General features: G+C 43.9%; 1 protein-coding gene and 1 long non-coding RNA gene across 2 annotated transcripts; one reads left to right on the top strand and one right to left on the bottom strand.

Moving 5' to 3' along the window:
• The first annotated feature begins 6,723 nt into the window (after nt 1-6,723).
• Nucleotides 6,724-11,542, top strand: LOC127311362 (U-box domain-containing protein 35). Its single transcript, XM_051341788.1, has 9 exons — nt 6,724-6,880; nt 7,022-7,263; nt 7,870-7,991; nt 8,083-8,204; nt 8,679-8,875; nt 9,109-9,434; nt 9,609-9,710; nt 9,789-10,211; nt 10,398-11,542. Exons 2-9 carry the CDS (start codon nt 7,062-7,064, stop codon nt 11,355-11,357), a joined length of 2,454 nt encoding a protein of 817 aa, XP_051197748.1. The 5' UTR covers nt 6,724-6,880; nt 7,022-7,061; the 3' UTR covers nt 11,358-11,542.
• Nucleotides 11,543-11,713: 171 nt separating this feature from the next.
• Nucleotides 11,714-12,619, bottom strand: LOC139834120 (uncharacterized). Its single transcript, XR_011749492.1, has 2 exons — nt 12,341-12,619; nt 11,714-12,214 (listed from the first exon to the last, which is right to left on the bottom strand). It is a non-coding gene; the product is annotated as an uncharacterized lncRNA (long non-coding RNA).
• Nucleotides 12,620-17,044: the final 4,425 nt, after the last annotated feature.

Here is a 17,044-nt window from a genome sequence, read left to right as displayed (position 1 = left end):
GCATGTTGTCCAATGCTGGTATGCATAGACGTTTCTGGGCTGAAGCAGCCTCCACCGCCTGTTACTTGATAAACAGGTCACCTTGTATTCCGCTTGATAAGAAAACTCCTATTGAGGTATGGTCTGGTTCACCTGCTGATTATTCACAGTTGAGAGTTTTCGGTTGCACTGCTTATGCTCATGTTGATAATGGAAAGCTAGAGCCTAGGGCTGTTAAGTGTGTGTTTCTTGGTTATGGTTCAGGAGTTAAGGCATACAAGTTATGGAATCCTGAAACTAAGAAAGTTTTGCATAGCAGGAATGTAGTCTTTAATGAGGCTATCATGTTTTATAAGAGTTCATCTACAGATGTTACTGATTCTATTGATTTTTCTGATAGTTCTGATGATGAGCAACAGAGGATCAGCGTGCAGGTGGAGCACGTGGAGGAGAAAGAAAATGATGTTGCTGAAAATGATAACACTGTTGTTCAGCACTCACCACCTGTTTTGCAGCAAACAAATAGTTCCATTGCCGCTGATAGACCGAGGCGTAACAAAGGTCCACGTCCTCGTTTAATTGAAGAATGTAATCTTGTTCATCATGCTTTAAGTTGTGCTGAACAGGTGGAGCATGATACTGAACCTGCTACATATACTGAGGCAGTTGCATCTGTTGATCGCGTAAAGTGGATTTCTGCTATGCAAGAGGAGATGCAGTCGCTTGACAAGAATAGCACATGGGATGTTGTGCCCTTACCTAAACAAAATAAGGATGTCCGCTGTAAGTGGATATTTAAAAGAAAGGAAGGATTGTCTCCTAATGAGCCTCCGGGGTTTAAGGCAAGGTTAGTAGCAAAAGGTTTCAGCCAAATTCCAGGTATTGATTATAATGATGTATTCTCTCCGGTTGTGAAGCATAGTTCCATTCGTGCATTCTTTGGTATTGTGGCTATGCATGATCTTGAGCTTGAGCAGCTAGATGTAAAGACTGCTTTTCTGCATGGTGAGCTTGAGGAGGAGATATACATGGACCAACCTGAAGGTTTTGTTGTGCCTGGTAAGGAGGATCTTGTTTGCAAGTTGAAGAGGTACCTTTATGGTCTGAAACAGTCTCCAAGACAGTGGTACAAGAGGTTGATTCATTTATGCTTGCACATAAGTTTAAGAGATCTAAGTATGATAGTTGTGTTTATATCAAGTTTGTTAATGAATCACCAATATACTTGCTGTTATATGGTGATGATATGTTGATTGCTGCCAAGAGCAAGAAAGAGATCACTACTTTAAAATCACAATTATGTAGTGAATTTGAGATGAAGGATCTTGGTGCTGCTAAGAAAATACTAGGTATGGAAATTACAAGAGACAGAAAATCTAGTGTGTTATTTCTTAGTCAGCAGAATTACATTCAGAAAGTTCTTCATCGTTTTAATATGCATGATGCAAAGTCTGTTAGTACACCTATGGCTCCTCACTTTAAATTGTCAGCATTGCAATGTCCTAGTACTGAGGAAGATATTGAGTACATGTCACGAGTTCCATATTCTAGTGATGTTGGTTCCTTGATGTATGCCATGGTTTGTTCTCGCCCTGATTTATCATATGCTATGAGTTTGGTCAGTCGATACATGGCTGATCCTGGTAAAGAACATTGGAAAGTTGTTCAGTGGATTTTCAGGTACCTTTGTGGCACATCCAAAGCTTGCTTGAAGTTTGGCAACGGTGAGGGACTCGTAGGCTATGTGGATTCAGATTTTGCTGCCGATTTGGATAAGAGAAGATCCCTCACAGGTTATGTGTTCACTGTTGGTGGATGTGCTGTGAGTTGGAAGGCAACGTTACAATCTGTTGTTGCCCAATCTACGACCGAAGCAGAATATATAGCAATTAATGAAGCTTGCAAAGAGTCTGTTTGGTTGAAAGGTTTGTATGCTGAGCTTTGTGGAGATGATTCTTGCATTAACTTGTTTTCTGACAGTCAAAGTGCAATATACCTTACTAAAGATCAAATGTTCCATAAGAGGACAAAGCACATTGATATCAAGTACCATTATGTTCGCGACATTGTTGCTCAAGGTAAACTGAAGGTATGCAAGATAAGTACTCATGATAATCCTGCTGATATGATGACAAAGCCAGTTCCTGTTTCCAAGTTTGAGCTTTGCTCGAGCTTGGTTGGTATAACTGTTTAGCCTAAGTGGCTATTGGCGCCAGCAAGTGTTTTTCTTTGTTGTTCAGGAGATTGTTGAAGTTCATGCTACAAGATGGAATTTGTCTCAAGGTAGAGTTTGTTGTATTGTGATCCAAATTCATATACTAAAGGGAGGCTAACTTCTGACGAGCGGAGCGAGGCCCGTCGCCGGAGGCTTGGGCCGAAGCGTACAGATCGTTGGCACCGCCTATATATACATCTTGTAAGCCGCCGGCTAGGGTTTATCAGATTATAAGATAACCCACGGCGTTTGTAAACACTCCTCGATATAGTGAAGTTTTGCTGGTTGGCGTCCGTGGTTTTTTCCCCTTCTGTGTTGGAAGGGGTTTTCCACGTTAAATCTTGTGTCCCCTGCATGTGTTCTTGTTTCGTTCTTCGTTATTTGCTTGTCGTTTTTATAACAACAGGCTACATTAAAGATACCACGGCGCCTGCAGCCACGCCACACAACTACCGCGCCAAGCATGTCAGAACTGAAAGTCCTGTCATTGGTGGAGTTCAAGGTGAAGTTGAGCCTCAATGAAAGCCCACGCCTCACTGTCCATACAGAACTGTTTTTTCTTTTGAGAGGCATACATAATTGTTAGTTTTTTTTTGAACAAGATAGGGTCAAAAGACCCTAGAAGCTGTTAGTATTGACTAAGTGGCGATTACAATTTGCAGAAAAACCCCTACAGACCAGGGGAATTCTAGATAAGGTGGGAGCTTTTACAGAATGGACCCTGCAGAAAATGAGGAAAAAGCAATCCGGTCCTTCGTGCTCAGCATCGCCAGTGCAGCAAATCGCTGTCGAGCTGCTCCGCCACAGAACAGACACCGGCACCGGGGACGCACCACATGGTCCGGCGTCGTGGCAGGAGCGAAAGATCTTCCCCTCGGACTGCTTGGTCTCTGGGAAGTAGGATATCCAGGAGAAGGGTCGCCAATCGACCATAGGATACGGGGGCAGGGCGTTGTCGCCGGCATAAGTCCTCCGTTGAAGAGCTTCTCGTGATGTACGCCGCCTCAGCATCGGCGACGACGAAGAAGTTGCGGCTCCATAGCACCTCTTGGGCAACCTCTGCTCGGTTGCCAGATCCACCAACAGATGCTCTTCTCCCTCGCCACCAAGGCCGGCCGAGAGGAGCATCGACAGTGGTTGGCCTCCACCGAAGAAGAGGCGACGACGCTTATTGAAGGAAGGCCTCACAGATGCGGAGAACTTCCCCATCTCCCACCTCAGGAGCAGAGGGAAAGACCTCACCTGTGATTGCCTGGCACCGCCTCGAAGCGCCAGGGAAGAAGCTGACCTCCGGCTGACTGCAAAATCCGCTGAGCTAGCCCCTAGCTTCCCCATCCCCTCGCCTCCATGGATGGCCAGAGGAGGAAGCCAGAGCAGCCAAGCACACCAAATCCAGCAGCAGCAAAACAGGATCTTATTGACGGAGATCCCCGAGGTGGAGGAGCTCGCCTTCTCCGGCCGCCGGAGCCCGACGAGGCAGAACCCCCACACCCAGATGCACCAGATCTGACCCCATAGATCTTGTGCCCTACTCCACACTACCGGCAGACCGCCGAGACACCTAAACCTAACCCTATCTACAACTCCGGTGCCTCCCCTTCGCCATCTCCGGCCGGCAGTGCTGCCGGAGAGGGCTCGGGTTCGGCCCGGTCTCACATGGGGGACTCTCAAGGAGGAGGAGGGGGAGAGGAGAGCGGTGGGAGAGGAGAGTTCCTCCAATGGTGTTTTACATAATTGTTAGTAGTATTCACGATGGAAAAGTCCGGTTTGAACCTGGGTGCATGTGAACCCTAGTTGGAAATGCATTTTCCAAATGTTAAAAAATTCTGAAATAAAAATATCCGGATACGTACGCATGTTCCATGTGTGCGTAGAAAGTTTTCGCGGAGAAACCACTTTTTTATTTCAGAATCTAAAAAAGACAAAATACGTCACATATATACTGCTATATAGCCCTGCAAAATTTCACTTTTTTGCCGAGACAAAATAAAAGATTTTTTTCGTCACGAAACTCATGTCCAGGGCACATATTTGAGATCATCTGGGAAATCATTTTGTGTTTTGATTTTTAAAACATGTTTTGAGATCACAAACGGAACTTTTCAAAAAGTGGGTTCACATACCCCCATGTTCCATATATGCAGTCTCACGATCTATTCACGATGTCCTACACTTCAAATTAGAATCAACTATTAATTTTGATACATTCAGGAGAGTTGTTTGTAGATTCCACAAAATGACAGAACTAGCCGCTTATTTCATTTAGAAAATACATAGCAGAACTGTTAAAGAACCGTTCACACGAAACACAAAATTTCTAACTAGATTAGGCACAGGCTACGCTACAAAACAAATTCATAACTATTTATCCAATATTAAAAACAGGAGCTCTCTAGACAAGCCGAATGGATGTATAGAATTACTCGAGTTTGTCCACCAAACCCAGCTCAATTGCATGTCCATGTGCTCTACATGATGCTTTGAAGCCTCTCCGATTCAAGGAATAAGGCGCCCTCGTTTTACGTGCTTTTTGTTTGACTAAGAATTACTTCAAATGTATAAAGATTATTTGTATGAAATTAACATCATTAGAAAGTGTTTTTCAATACGAATCCAACGATACTAATTACATATAATATAACCAAGATTTTGTAGCTCAATTTTTATGGTCAAAGTTTGTCTTGGAATACGCGTGCGCCTTATTCCTTGGGACGGAGGTATATAGAAGAAGTTTATGCTAGTGAACACTCGGCTATGTAGCAGGCTGTGGAATCAAGAAGCACGATCTCGGTCCGGAAAAATCGGCCCGCTCGTATATAAGCCGCACAATCATCTGAATAAAAAGGAGAAACATGACCAATCTTCTACAGATTGTTGTTGCCAATCTCGCCAGTTCTTTTCTCCACTTGACTTCTATAACTAGTCAACTAGTAATCCAAAAAATACCCGCAGAAAAAAACTAGTAATCCAATAAAACCTTCCACGCGAAAACAAAACCTACAAGAGAACAATCCTAAATTTTCTGCTCTATTCCAAAGGGCCCTGAATGTTAGCATGGCATCTTACTCGAGTACTTGTGGTATTTTCTGGGTATTAATGTCTACGTCTGGTCAATGCAGACGATTAATTGATGTGAACGGGTTTTCGGTCCCATGGTGAGCAACGCCGTGCTCACACCGCAATCATACACAATCATCCGACTATGTCTATTAGCAGCTAAATGGGTGCTAAATGGCTCCTGTGAGCATCAAATTTGTAGAACATTCTCCCTTAAATAATTTTGAAATATGATCTGAGAATTACACACAAAAATGATCATGTTTCCATGTGGCCGTAAATTTTCCTCGAAAGTATTTTTCTCCCTTTAGGAAGAAAAAAAACTTCGATGCTCAAACAAGAAAATAATCAGAGAACACTAAATTTCGTTTTTTACACATGGATTTGCATTCGTGTTTTTCCAAAGAACTTTTATAAGCACAAAAAGGACTAAGACTTTTACATGTCTTATTTTATTAAACTTAAAATATTTTGCACCAGCAGATGCTCCGAGTTCTAGGTGCACCTTTGAATTCCCTTCAAAGACTCCTTCGATGTAGGAATGTGCATGGCACGCACACTCCTCACATGCTCGCACATGTACATCGTGCATTTTCCTTGGAAGACACTTTTCTGATAAGCCATGACATGTTCTAAACTAATTGCATAATGCAATAGAATAAAAAACATTAGACATGCCACAGGGATGGAAATCTACTTTTCTTTTAAAGGCATGGCAAAATTTTAAGCTTATAATTGATAGCATACAAAAGCAGCTGAAAAAACTATAAAACATGTAAAAGTGGTTATTCACTAAAATGCGAAATGTTGATCAAACACATACTTGTGTTGCTCCTTCTATATTAGATATGGGGTATAGACAATCCCATGATATGATATTTTCTAGGAGGGAGTGGCTAATTTTAGTCTACATGGGAATAATTATTCCTTAGTATTTATTGCATAAATCTCAGTCTTCACATGAGATGATTTTCTTAGCATTGACTTATAAATGCTACATGGGAAAAATATTCTGTGCGGATGTAGAAATAGCTATCTCTCAGTCAGGGAAATAGCAAAAACATTTTTAGGAATCTGATAGTTAGTTAACAATTATGCATCGTTGATATCCGATATTTATGGTCGCATTTTTCTCTCAAAAACATGTTGTCTTTTCATACTAATACTGTGGATTTATAATCTCGTGCCACGGTGGCCTCCCCTGGCAAAAAAAAAGTTATACTCTCATGACATATCAGATATTACATATAGCATGTAAAAAATAATACTACTACAGATACTAGGATTATTTGATGATTGCCCCCTCCAGTTCATATTAATTGACTCAAATCTGGATGTATCTAGACATATTTTAGTTTTAGATACATCCATATTGAAGTCAATTAATATGAATCAGAGGGAGTATCACATTTCCCCAGTGAATCTGCGGGTAAGCTTAGCATTATGTCCACTTTTGTCTCGTGTACACACTCTCGACCTCTGTCCCTTGCAATTATTTCGTTCCAACTAACTTAACCGCAGACGCCTCTGCCCTGTGCCATGTGCTCAGTCCTCACTCAATGTCCGCATCTCTTGACTTCCTTGGCGGTTCCACCCCCCTCTCGTCATCGTCGCCATGGCTGCTCAAAGGTACGCGCGATCGGTCAGCGAATCTCTCGCCTCACATGAAACATATCAATCTCAACCCGAGCTGAGTATTTCTTTTCTTCTTTTCTTCAAACAAGGAGCTGAATAATTCTGATGCTGTTCTTGGTGTTGCGCCGCGAACAGCGATTGATTAAGTAGGAGGGTAGAAGAGATACAGAGATCGATGGAGATTGAGGAAGACGAGTCCTGCGAGACGGTGCCGGAGATGGAGGCTCCCGGCGTGAGCACGGTGGCGATCGCGGTGAGCGGGAGCAAGAACAGCAGGCACGCGCTCAAGTGGGCCCTCGACAAGTTCGTGCCAGGAGGCCAGGTCCTCTTCCGGATCCTGCATGTCCGCCCGCCCATCACCATGGTGCCCACTCCAAGTCTGTATTTCCCTTTTTCCTCTTGTTCCTCCACTGCTGCATATTTTCTCCATGATTGTATACTGTCTGAATTTGCAGTTCTTGTTGTCTGAACAAGAAAATGCAGTTTTTTTGTAGATAATGAACATTTTCCTTCGTCAGTATTCTTTTCTCTCTGTCGCTCCGTTGCTGCAGATTTTCTGAATCACTGCAAACTGTCTGAATTCGCAGTTCTTGACGTTTGCACGAATAAAATGCAGTTTTTTTTTGTAGACACCCTTATATCAGAAAATACAAATCTTAAGAAATATATGCTTTAGGGGTCTGCTTATCCATAAATTGAACAAAACGATGATGACTTTTATCTATAAGTAATTTATCTTGCCAGTAGCACCATCCATGAACAACTTATTTTAGCTGTCAGTGTCACAAGACTACACCTACCCGAGTACCAACTGCAGACTGCAGAGTTTGTCCTTCGGCGTACTGCATTATTAGGTAGATGAATACGAATTCTGGATCCTTTTTTGTTTGTGCTAGGTTTGGACAATATTGAATCAATGCTATAGGTACTGTTCGTTACGGAATATTCAGAACACTTACCTGCTATTCTTCATCTTCTTTCAGTGGGCAATTACGTCCCGATTTCAAGAGTGCGAGATGATGTAGCATCGGCATACAGGGAAGAGGTGGAATGGCAAGCAAGGAATATGTTGCTTCCATTCAAGAAGATGTGTGCTCAAAGACAGGTGGTTAATTGGCTTGCGGCAATTGAATAGTTTAGCATTTAACAACTCATGATATATGATACTAATGTGTTTTACTCCGTTTGATGAACAGGTGGAGGCTGAAGCTGTTTTACTTGAATCTGTAGATGTGCCTTCTGCTATAAGCGAAGAAATCGACAAATTTAATATCGGCAAGTTGGTCTTAGGTTCTTCATCGAAAAGCATATTCCGAAGGTATATTCTCTTCACTGATGTCTCAGTATTAATCTGAAACATTATTTAACCTACTACTTGAAAAACTTTTTGGATTATAGCTGGTGTACTATGAAAAAAAGAAGTTAGAAAAGCTTAAGCACTTGGTAGGATGACTATTCTTCGCAATCAATTCCCAAGCTACGAGCCTACCGCTGAACGTTGCACTTGCACTGAAACTACCTGATTGGACGTTTATGTTGAATTCTGAAGAAACTCTAGGATGAGCAGTTGTCCACCAAAAAAGGCATTAAGTACTGCATGTCGTTACCTGTTCCTTTATCATTGCCGAACGTTTTTATTAATTATCTACCCAAATAGTGGTGGTGTGGCTTCATTAGTTGTGCACTAAGAGACACTTTTATACAAAAAAAAGGAAGATAGTCTGCAATTATATGAGATGAAAGCATATTCTGCAGTACTGATCATTGGTTTAACATTATCAACTACTTCCAGGAAGGTCAAAGTAAGCAAGACTGCATCCAAAATCTCTGAATGCATTCCAAGATTCTGTACAGCATACATCATCTCAAAAGGCAAACTATCATTCGTGCACACAGCTACATCTGATACCTGTGAAACACCTAGGTCTATATCTTCTTCAACTGTTTCTTCTCCTAGCACTAGAAGCCTATCCTCTAGTGCACGCTCAGGTAATACTCAAGTCTGTGAAAAAAGAAAGTTGTCTTCGAGAATTTGTGATTTTTTTACAGTCATCAACTGAATACAATTAATTTGTCCGTGCAAAAATAATGTAACTAGTCTTAATTACCCTCTATTTAGATGAGAAGCTTCACATAAGTAGAACTACCAAACTCTCAGGAACCTGCCTCAGAAAACAGGAACTTAAATTTTCTGGTGTAGTAACTATTCTTTTTTACTGCAGATTGGATTCACAGAAATGGAACAGAAAATGTGGCATTCCACCAGGCTTCTCTGTCATCTCAGCATGATCACACACTGCCACAGGTCAACAAGTTGTCTAACAGGGGAGCTACCCCTTCAGACAGTACTGGAAGCGAGATCTCTTACCATGATGGCACAACCCTGATTACGAATTCACACTCAGTCACATCGGAAACGCAGCTCAGCAGCAGCAGCAGTGGGAATTCAATTCAAAAGAGCTTTCTAAGAGATACTTCCCTGGATGGCACTGATCTGCGGGCATCAGTTTCAGATACTGCAACGAGCCTGAACCATTCGGTTGAGCAGGTAGCAATTTCAACTTCTAAGTAAAAACGATACTTCGTATTTCATTCTATTTTCCTTAGATAATGGAGAGTTCACCTCCGTCTGATGAATGGTATGTTCCACGGCCAAAGCAAAATATTAATACATGAAAGCTAACATGTTTGTCCTTGTCCTTTAACCTTTGTTGGCAAACAGCGCGACCTGAAGCTTGAAATTGAGAATATCAAAGTCAAGCTGCAACATCTTCAGAAGCTTCATGAAGTTGATCAGAATGAATCGGTTGACTCCCCTCAGAAAGTAAGGTTTAAACACTAATTAAAAGTGTCTAGTGACCTACAATGCCTTATTTGCTTCTTGTTATATCTTTGCTGTTAGGTATGCGATACCTTGGGAATTCGGCACAACAAGGAGCAAATTAAGCACAGAGAGATCGACATGACAGAACATATGGTGAGGAGATTGGTAAGGAAAATGGAAAGAGAAGAACATAATGTAACCAAAACAGAATCTCAAACCAGCCTAGACTCTTCTGAAAGGGAAGCAATACAGACTAATGGTGATCACCAAAGTGCCGTCGAAAAGAAAACAGGACAGGAAATTGCCGGACGATTTTTTACCGAGTATAATAGGTACTCATGGGAACAGTTACAAGCGGCGACTTCATCGTTTTCAAGTGATCTTGTGATCGGCAAGGGAACATATGGAACAGTCTACAGGGCAAAGTTTCCACATACGGTTGCAGCGGTGAAAGTTCTGAACTCCCTTGAAGGTTTTGGATCCAAGCAGTTACAGCAGGAGGTACTATATTTTACTTGGCAACACACAATTTTTCTTTTGTATCTGCTCATTGAGCCGAGGGATGATTTTAATATCAAGACTCTCCCGAGTTAAGATGTGGTTTTTAACAACGCATCTGTTTCTGTTCTCTGAACTACTCTGTTTTCTGAACTTCTGTATTACAACTGTGCATCTTTTTTGCTACAGCTTGAGGTGCTTGGCAAGATCCGGCACCCTCACCTGCTGCTGCTGCTGGGCGCCTGCCCGGAACACGGCTGCGTGGTGTATGAATTCATGGAGAACGGCAGCCTGGACGACATGCTTCACCACCGCCGGAACGGCACGCCGCCGCTCGCCTGGTACGACCGCATCCGCATCGCCTGGGAGGTAGCCACCGCCGTCGCGTTCCTCCATAGTGCCAGGCCGGACCCCATCATCCACCGCGACCTGAAGCCGGCTAACATCCTGCTCGACCGGAACCTCGCCAGCAAGGTCGGCGACGTCGGCCTCTCCACGGCGCTGCCACTCCGAGCCACGGGAGAAGGCCAGCACACGATGGTTAAGAACACGGCGCCGGTGGGCACGTTCTGTTACATCGACCCGGAGTACCAGCGCACAGGCGCCGTGTCGGCCAAGTCCGACGTGTACGCACTCGGCGTCGTGGTGCTGCAGCTTCTAACGGGGAGAACTTCGCCGCTGGGGCTCGCACACGCCGTGGAGACTGCGCTGGAAGACGGTGGCAGCGCCTTCACGGACATTCTGGACGCAACCGGCGGCAAGTGGCCGCTGGAAGAGGCGCAGGAGCTAGCCGTGTTGGCACTCCGGTGCGCCGAGATGCGGCGCAGGGACCGGCCCGGGCTGCACGAGCACGTTCTGCCAGCGCTGGAACGGATCAAGGACGTCGCCGCCAGGGCCGCTCGTCTTGTCCGGTCAGCATCAGCGGCCACGGCTCCTCCAGGCCATTTCCTCTGCCCCATTCTTCAGGAGGTGATGGTGGATCCTGTCGTCGCCTCCGACGGGTACACGTACGACCGGAAGGCGATCGAGATGTGGCTTGGCATGAAGGACAAGTCGCCGATGACGAACCTGAGGTTGCAGAGCAGGAGTCTGATACCGAATCACTCGCTCCGGTCTGCGATCATGGATTGGAGGTCCAGCAGCAGATGATAATGGTGGTCATTTTTGGCGTCCGAGAGACGCAGTGTTGCAGATTAATCAGTTTCTTCTCAGTTAGCAAGATTTGAAGTTTTTGCTACAACTTGTGCAGAAGTAGTCTTGGAAATTTTAAATTTGTGTTGTGCAGCTATATAGAAATGTGAATAAAAAATACTAAAAGTGGCTCTTAGCTACAACTTGTGTCTTCAGAGATATACATTTTGTGATGTGCAGCTATATCAAAATGTGAATAATAAGATATAAAAAAGGCTCTCATTCCCTTCAATGATTTTTCGCAAGGTGCCTAAGAAAACCCAAAACATTGTTTCAGGGGTAATTCACAGAGTTCAGTAGAAACAAACAAACCAAAAACAACACATCACAAAGATTACCCATCAATAATTAGTTCACAATCTCTGGGATATCAAATTTAGTTTACAAACTCTGAGATATGAAGCTCAGTTTACCGGCTCTGCTACGTCATTATAATTCAACCAGAAGCTTAGCTTACAAACTTCAGATTTTCCAACGTCTCAATAAATGCCAGCATCAGTTAAGCTTAGAGAAATTCTGAAGTATCAAGGTTTTCTTATAGGGGGGGTGTATCAGGTGAAAACATACCAGATTCTGAAAATTTGAAAATTTCTGCTCAACACCGTCGGATCATGTGCCAACGTTCAGATTTGAGTCTTCCTCCCCCACCAACCACATGCTACACAGTTTCTGCAAACACCCGTGTAATCTAGCATATTAGTAATTCTTCAACACATCCCTAGTTGCTTTGACAGATGAACAAACAGATTCGCTCTCCAGATTTGCACCATTGAAGATCTTGAAAGTTTTTTTTCTACCTACTTGGAATCCAAAACCTAAGAAGGAAGAAGATCAGGAAAATCTTCAACATTAAAAACTAATAGACGAATATACTGCTCGCCCCTTTCCACACATATACATGAATGATTACTTTCAATTCAAAATCTGAGAAAAAAACGAACCCAAAATAAGTGGTTTCCAAAATATTAGGCAAGATCTGGACTCCCCATCCATGGATCCGTGCACCCAGTCAATGAAGAAACGATTTGGTTACAACTTTAGAATCCAAATCGAAACTTGTACAGAGCAACGTCCAATCTTTCGGCGCTGCAAAGTCATCGCACGTCACCGGGAGCCGCCTCCGTGCGAAATGAAAAGATGGTGATTGGGGAAGAACACGGGATAAAAAAAAAGAGAGGATATGGCCCTGCGTTGTGCTTTTGGGGGGATCATTGCAAAACTAAGTGAAGGTGGGACTACCGGACTAATGTCATATGGTGCGATGATCTGACCGTTGGTAGGGACTGTTTGGTTCAGGGGATATGCTTAAGTGGTTAGACGCAGCCACCGAAAAAATGGTTGCCAGATGTTTTTGAAGTTTACCGCACATATATTAAACATATGTCATCTTACAACACCATCCACACGGGAAACAAGTAAAAGGACGTGAGAGTGGTTGATGATAACCAAATTTCAAGAATATCTATCTATCTACATCTACATCACACTACTTAAAAAGGACGAATGTGTTCTCTATTCTGCCCACCTGGATTCGCCCCTCCGCCGTCGCACATCGCCATCAGCAAAGTAAATGCTTCCTCCCTGTTTGCTCCCATCTTGCATTCTGCGCTGCTGCTGCTTGCTTGATGATCTGCTGGACACCTAGACGTTTGGGCTGCTGTGCTATCCATGCGTGATTGCTGCTGCTTGCTGCCTTGCTGGGTTGCGCGATGTGCGCTGATGCTTTGATTGCTGGGGCTGGTGAGGGAATGAGATACCGGCCTGGCATCTGCAGGATCAATTGGGTCAGTGAGGACTTGGAAAGGCTACAAATGGGGCAGCATTTTCATCTCATCTCACGCATTATTCTGTCTTTTTTACATGGCATATTATTAATTTTATATATATACTCGCGTATCGCCGTATTGCTGATTTCTGAAATTGCCGTATCCCGTACCGCCGTATCGGTGCTTCGTAGCCCCGAGCAAGATGAGTTCTTGCACTTATGTGTTCTTAGGACAAACCGGTTTTGCTTCATTAAGGTTGTGCTAGCTTTTGCACTTGTAGTACAGAGAATGGAAATGGGTTTGAAAGGATCTAGCCTCAGTTCTGAGCAACAAAACCTGCAATCAAATACTACTAAATCTAGAGACAATGTCACATGTAGAGAAAGGACTAGATACCATGCATTACATAGATATTTTCAGTAGTGGCACACCTGATGGCTGGGTAAGGAAATTTCATACCTTTCCTCCATTCAATGGAGCAGTTACAAAAGTCTTGCATGTATATGAGAACCGCGCTGCCAATTGGGAGTGACAATGAGCTGGTTATGACCTGTTTTCTTTTGTTTCATTTTGTCTGCATTAGACTTCCGTAGATGACCGTGCTATTGGTTTAGCTAATACTTGATTTAACGCTTTAACAATGATGCTGAGTAATGATATTCTCATTGCAGCATACATGCACCAAGTGCAAGCTTGGTCACCCTTCTTAAATAAGAAAACCATGAGAAGATGGGAAAGGATACAGATCCAGATCAGATAAGTAGGAGACCTTTACGGATATATGAAGGTGATTAAGTTTTTTCTTGGTTTGTTCCGTTATGACTGTTTCTTAGGGGATTTATATGTATTTATGCATTCTGTTCCTAGCATCGGGAGGATCCAGTTGACAGGGTATCCGCAATTGGGTGATGCTGCCCACAATTGACTGATTTGTATTACATACAGGAAGGATAAGGTATCACCTCTCATATTTTCTTTCTTTACCTTTGATGCTTCATTGATTATTTATCTACAATGCACATATAAAGCAGTTTTGAGTTTGCCATCATTGCTCTATCTGGTATACCAGCCAATGTATGATCCCTTCAAATGATTTATCTATTAGCTTTTTGTTAATTTGTTTGGCTCTCGGTGGTAGACTTGTTTGTCGAGTTTTGATCCGCTACGACCCAATCAAGAAAGTGCTCTACGAGTATGTATATATTGATACTTCCTTTTAGATCTAGGTAATTGGGCCCAAATATTACCCTGATGGATCCAAATTCTAAGTCTGACTCAAATATTTTGTCTTATGCCTGTTAAACTATGGATGGATTATATTTTTCCGCAGTTGGTAATGCAAACCAAAGTACTTCACTTACTGCATTTTTCAGGCTTCCATGACTATTCCATGTATTCTAACTGGGTGCATAGTCAATCAGTCATACAGGTGTGGCAAGTAAAAATAGTTGTGTCTTCAATTAGTGGGCCATCTCGAGTAAAAATAGAATTCAATTAATGAGGATTCCCATTTTTGTTTATTCATGATTTATGATTTTGAATGTTTGCCATCTCAACCAGTTCCCTTCATTTCACAAAGAATATATGTGGAGTTAATTGTCATAAAAAATTATATTGTTTGATCTGCAGCTCAATAGCCACTTGTATAATTGCATCACAGTACATGATTTGTGTTGGAACAACCACAGTACATGATATATGTTTTCAGAATGATGATTACGGGTATAGAGACACATGGCACTTGAATGACTCATCAAGTAACATATTTTTTTACGTGTATAGAGACAACATAAAATTCTTGGATGTTTCCTTACGATTTTTGTTTAGACCTGTGGGGTGTGCCCTGTTCCTAAGGGTATATTATCCTCTGCTGGCTGTTTTGCTGATTGCCGTTATGGCACATCTTAAATTTGGAGCTTGTGTCTATGTTAGTGGCAAGGTGCTGGAATGGTTTCTGGTTGCACTTTTACAAAAAAATCCTAACCAACGCAGGCTACCTCTTGTTGGATAATTTGATGGTTAGTTATGTTATGCGCTTATCTGACATAATGGGTGTTTCTAACAGTCTTGAACTCTAAAACTAACATGCTACATCAGTTTTATCATGTTGTTGTCAATGTTAGATTGGATTGGCAATGCCTTGTACTGCTTACCTATTTGCTCATCCTTTTAAGGCTTCAGAATCCTGCATGCGTATTATACAATTTTAGCTTCTTCCAACTTCAATTTCTTATTTTTTTCCTTTTCCTCAGGTTTGTTCCTACCCCACAGAATAACCCATCTGCTTAGTCATATGCATTTGAGATGCTTAATGGGGTGATGGTATACACCTCAGCTGCCGATAGCGCCCTGAGATCATACATACCAAATGAAATTGTTGATGGCTTGCTAACCTGAGATCCTTTGTCTCCATGGCCGGTGGCTTCCATGGATGATGGCCAGTGGCCGGAGGGAGCGTCAAGAAGAAAGAGGCCCGACCTGGTAGGGATCCAGGGAGAGAAGCAGATGGAGGGGAGGGTACCTTGCGGAGGCGGCATGACCATGGACAGGCCTCGTCGCAGGTCAACCACCTCTCCCTGACAGGCTGACACCTCAATGTGTCGCTGCACGTCGTCCAGCTCGCAGAGGGGAAGGGTCGGAGGTGACTGAGGAAGGGGAGGGAACTCACCATGGTCGTGCCCTTGGAGGAGGGGAGGGAGCTACGCGTCATGGTGGGGGTAGGAGCTCTGCGTCATGGAGGATGCCCCAACGAAGGTGTTCGATTGTATGCATCTGCGAAATTTGATGCAGTGGAATGTACCCTGTACTGCAAACTTTTATGGTAAGACTGCTCATAGTGGGAGTAACTTAGCTAGTAACATCACACAATCCAAGACATTTTGGTGACATGATATGACAATGAATGAAGAAAGAGAGTGAGGTGGTAACTAGCTATGTTACCATAACATCACACACCCCAAGACAAGTTGAGTCTACACCATAGTAAATAACACAATACATGACACCACATATTAGTTACTACCCACTATGGATGTAGTAACTTAGACTAGTAACATATGTCATGTTACTAGCCTAAGTTACTCCGAACTATGACTAGCCTAAGAGCATCCCCACTCGTTGGCGCTCCCCACGCCCAAATCCGGCGAAATTTTCGTCCGGATTGGAGGAAGGTTTGGCGTGGGGGGCAGTAGTTTCCCAGCCGCGTGCCCAGGCGAAGTCGACGATGCGAATTTAAAAAACGGAAACTTGACAAACTTCGGCTAAATTCGGGTGAATATAGACTAAATTTAATGATATTTAGACTAAAACGGGCGGAGTTCATACATAGAGGCCGAATTCGACTATATTTCGAATTCGGCTAGGTGAATTCAAACGCTAATTTTAAAACACGGCGCTCTACATGCCCAAATGGCGGTAGAACACCGTGTAGTCGCCGTCGCCGTCGTCGTCGGAGCCGTCGTCGTTGGCCTTCGCCGCGCGGCGGCCGCTGCTGCCCTGGCCGGCGTCTCCCCACCCCGGGGATGGCTTGTACCGATCGTCGTCGGAGGACTCGAGGTCGACGACGGGGACAGCGACGCCGGGATGGAGGTGTCGCAGACGGCGGTACCGCGCGACATCGTCGTTGGCGGTTGGAGCGGCGCGGGCGGCGAGTTGGCGTGCGGCGGCCGGTCCAGCCGCCGTCGGCCGCTCCGCCTCTGGCGCTGCCGCGATCGCGCTGGCCCGATCGATGCGGCGTCGTCCGCGCGCTTCTCCTCCTCCATGTCGGCAAGCGACCTGGCGATCGCCTCCGCCATCGCGGCCTCCTCCGCGCGCTTCGCCTCCTCCTCGGCGAGCTGGCTTGCGGCGGCGGCCTCTTTCTTCGTCTTCTTGCCAGTAGCA

The sequence above is a fragment of the Lolium perenne genome, chromosome 7 (genome assembly GCF_019359855.2).
Source record: "Lolium perenne isolate Kyuss_39 chromosome 7, Kyuss_2.0, whole genome shotgun sequence".
NCBI classification, from domain to species: Eukaryota; Viridiplantae; Streptophyta; class Magnoliopsida; order Poales; family Poaceae; genus Lolium; species Lolium perenne.
Note: the sequence above shows the minus strand (reverse complement) of the source record. Positions and strands in the feature narration are given on the sequence as shown.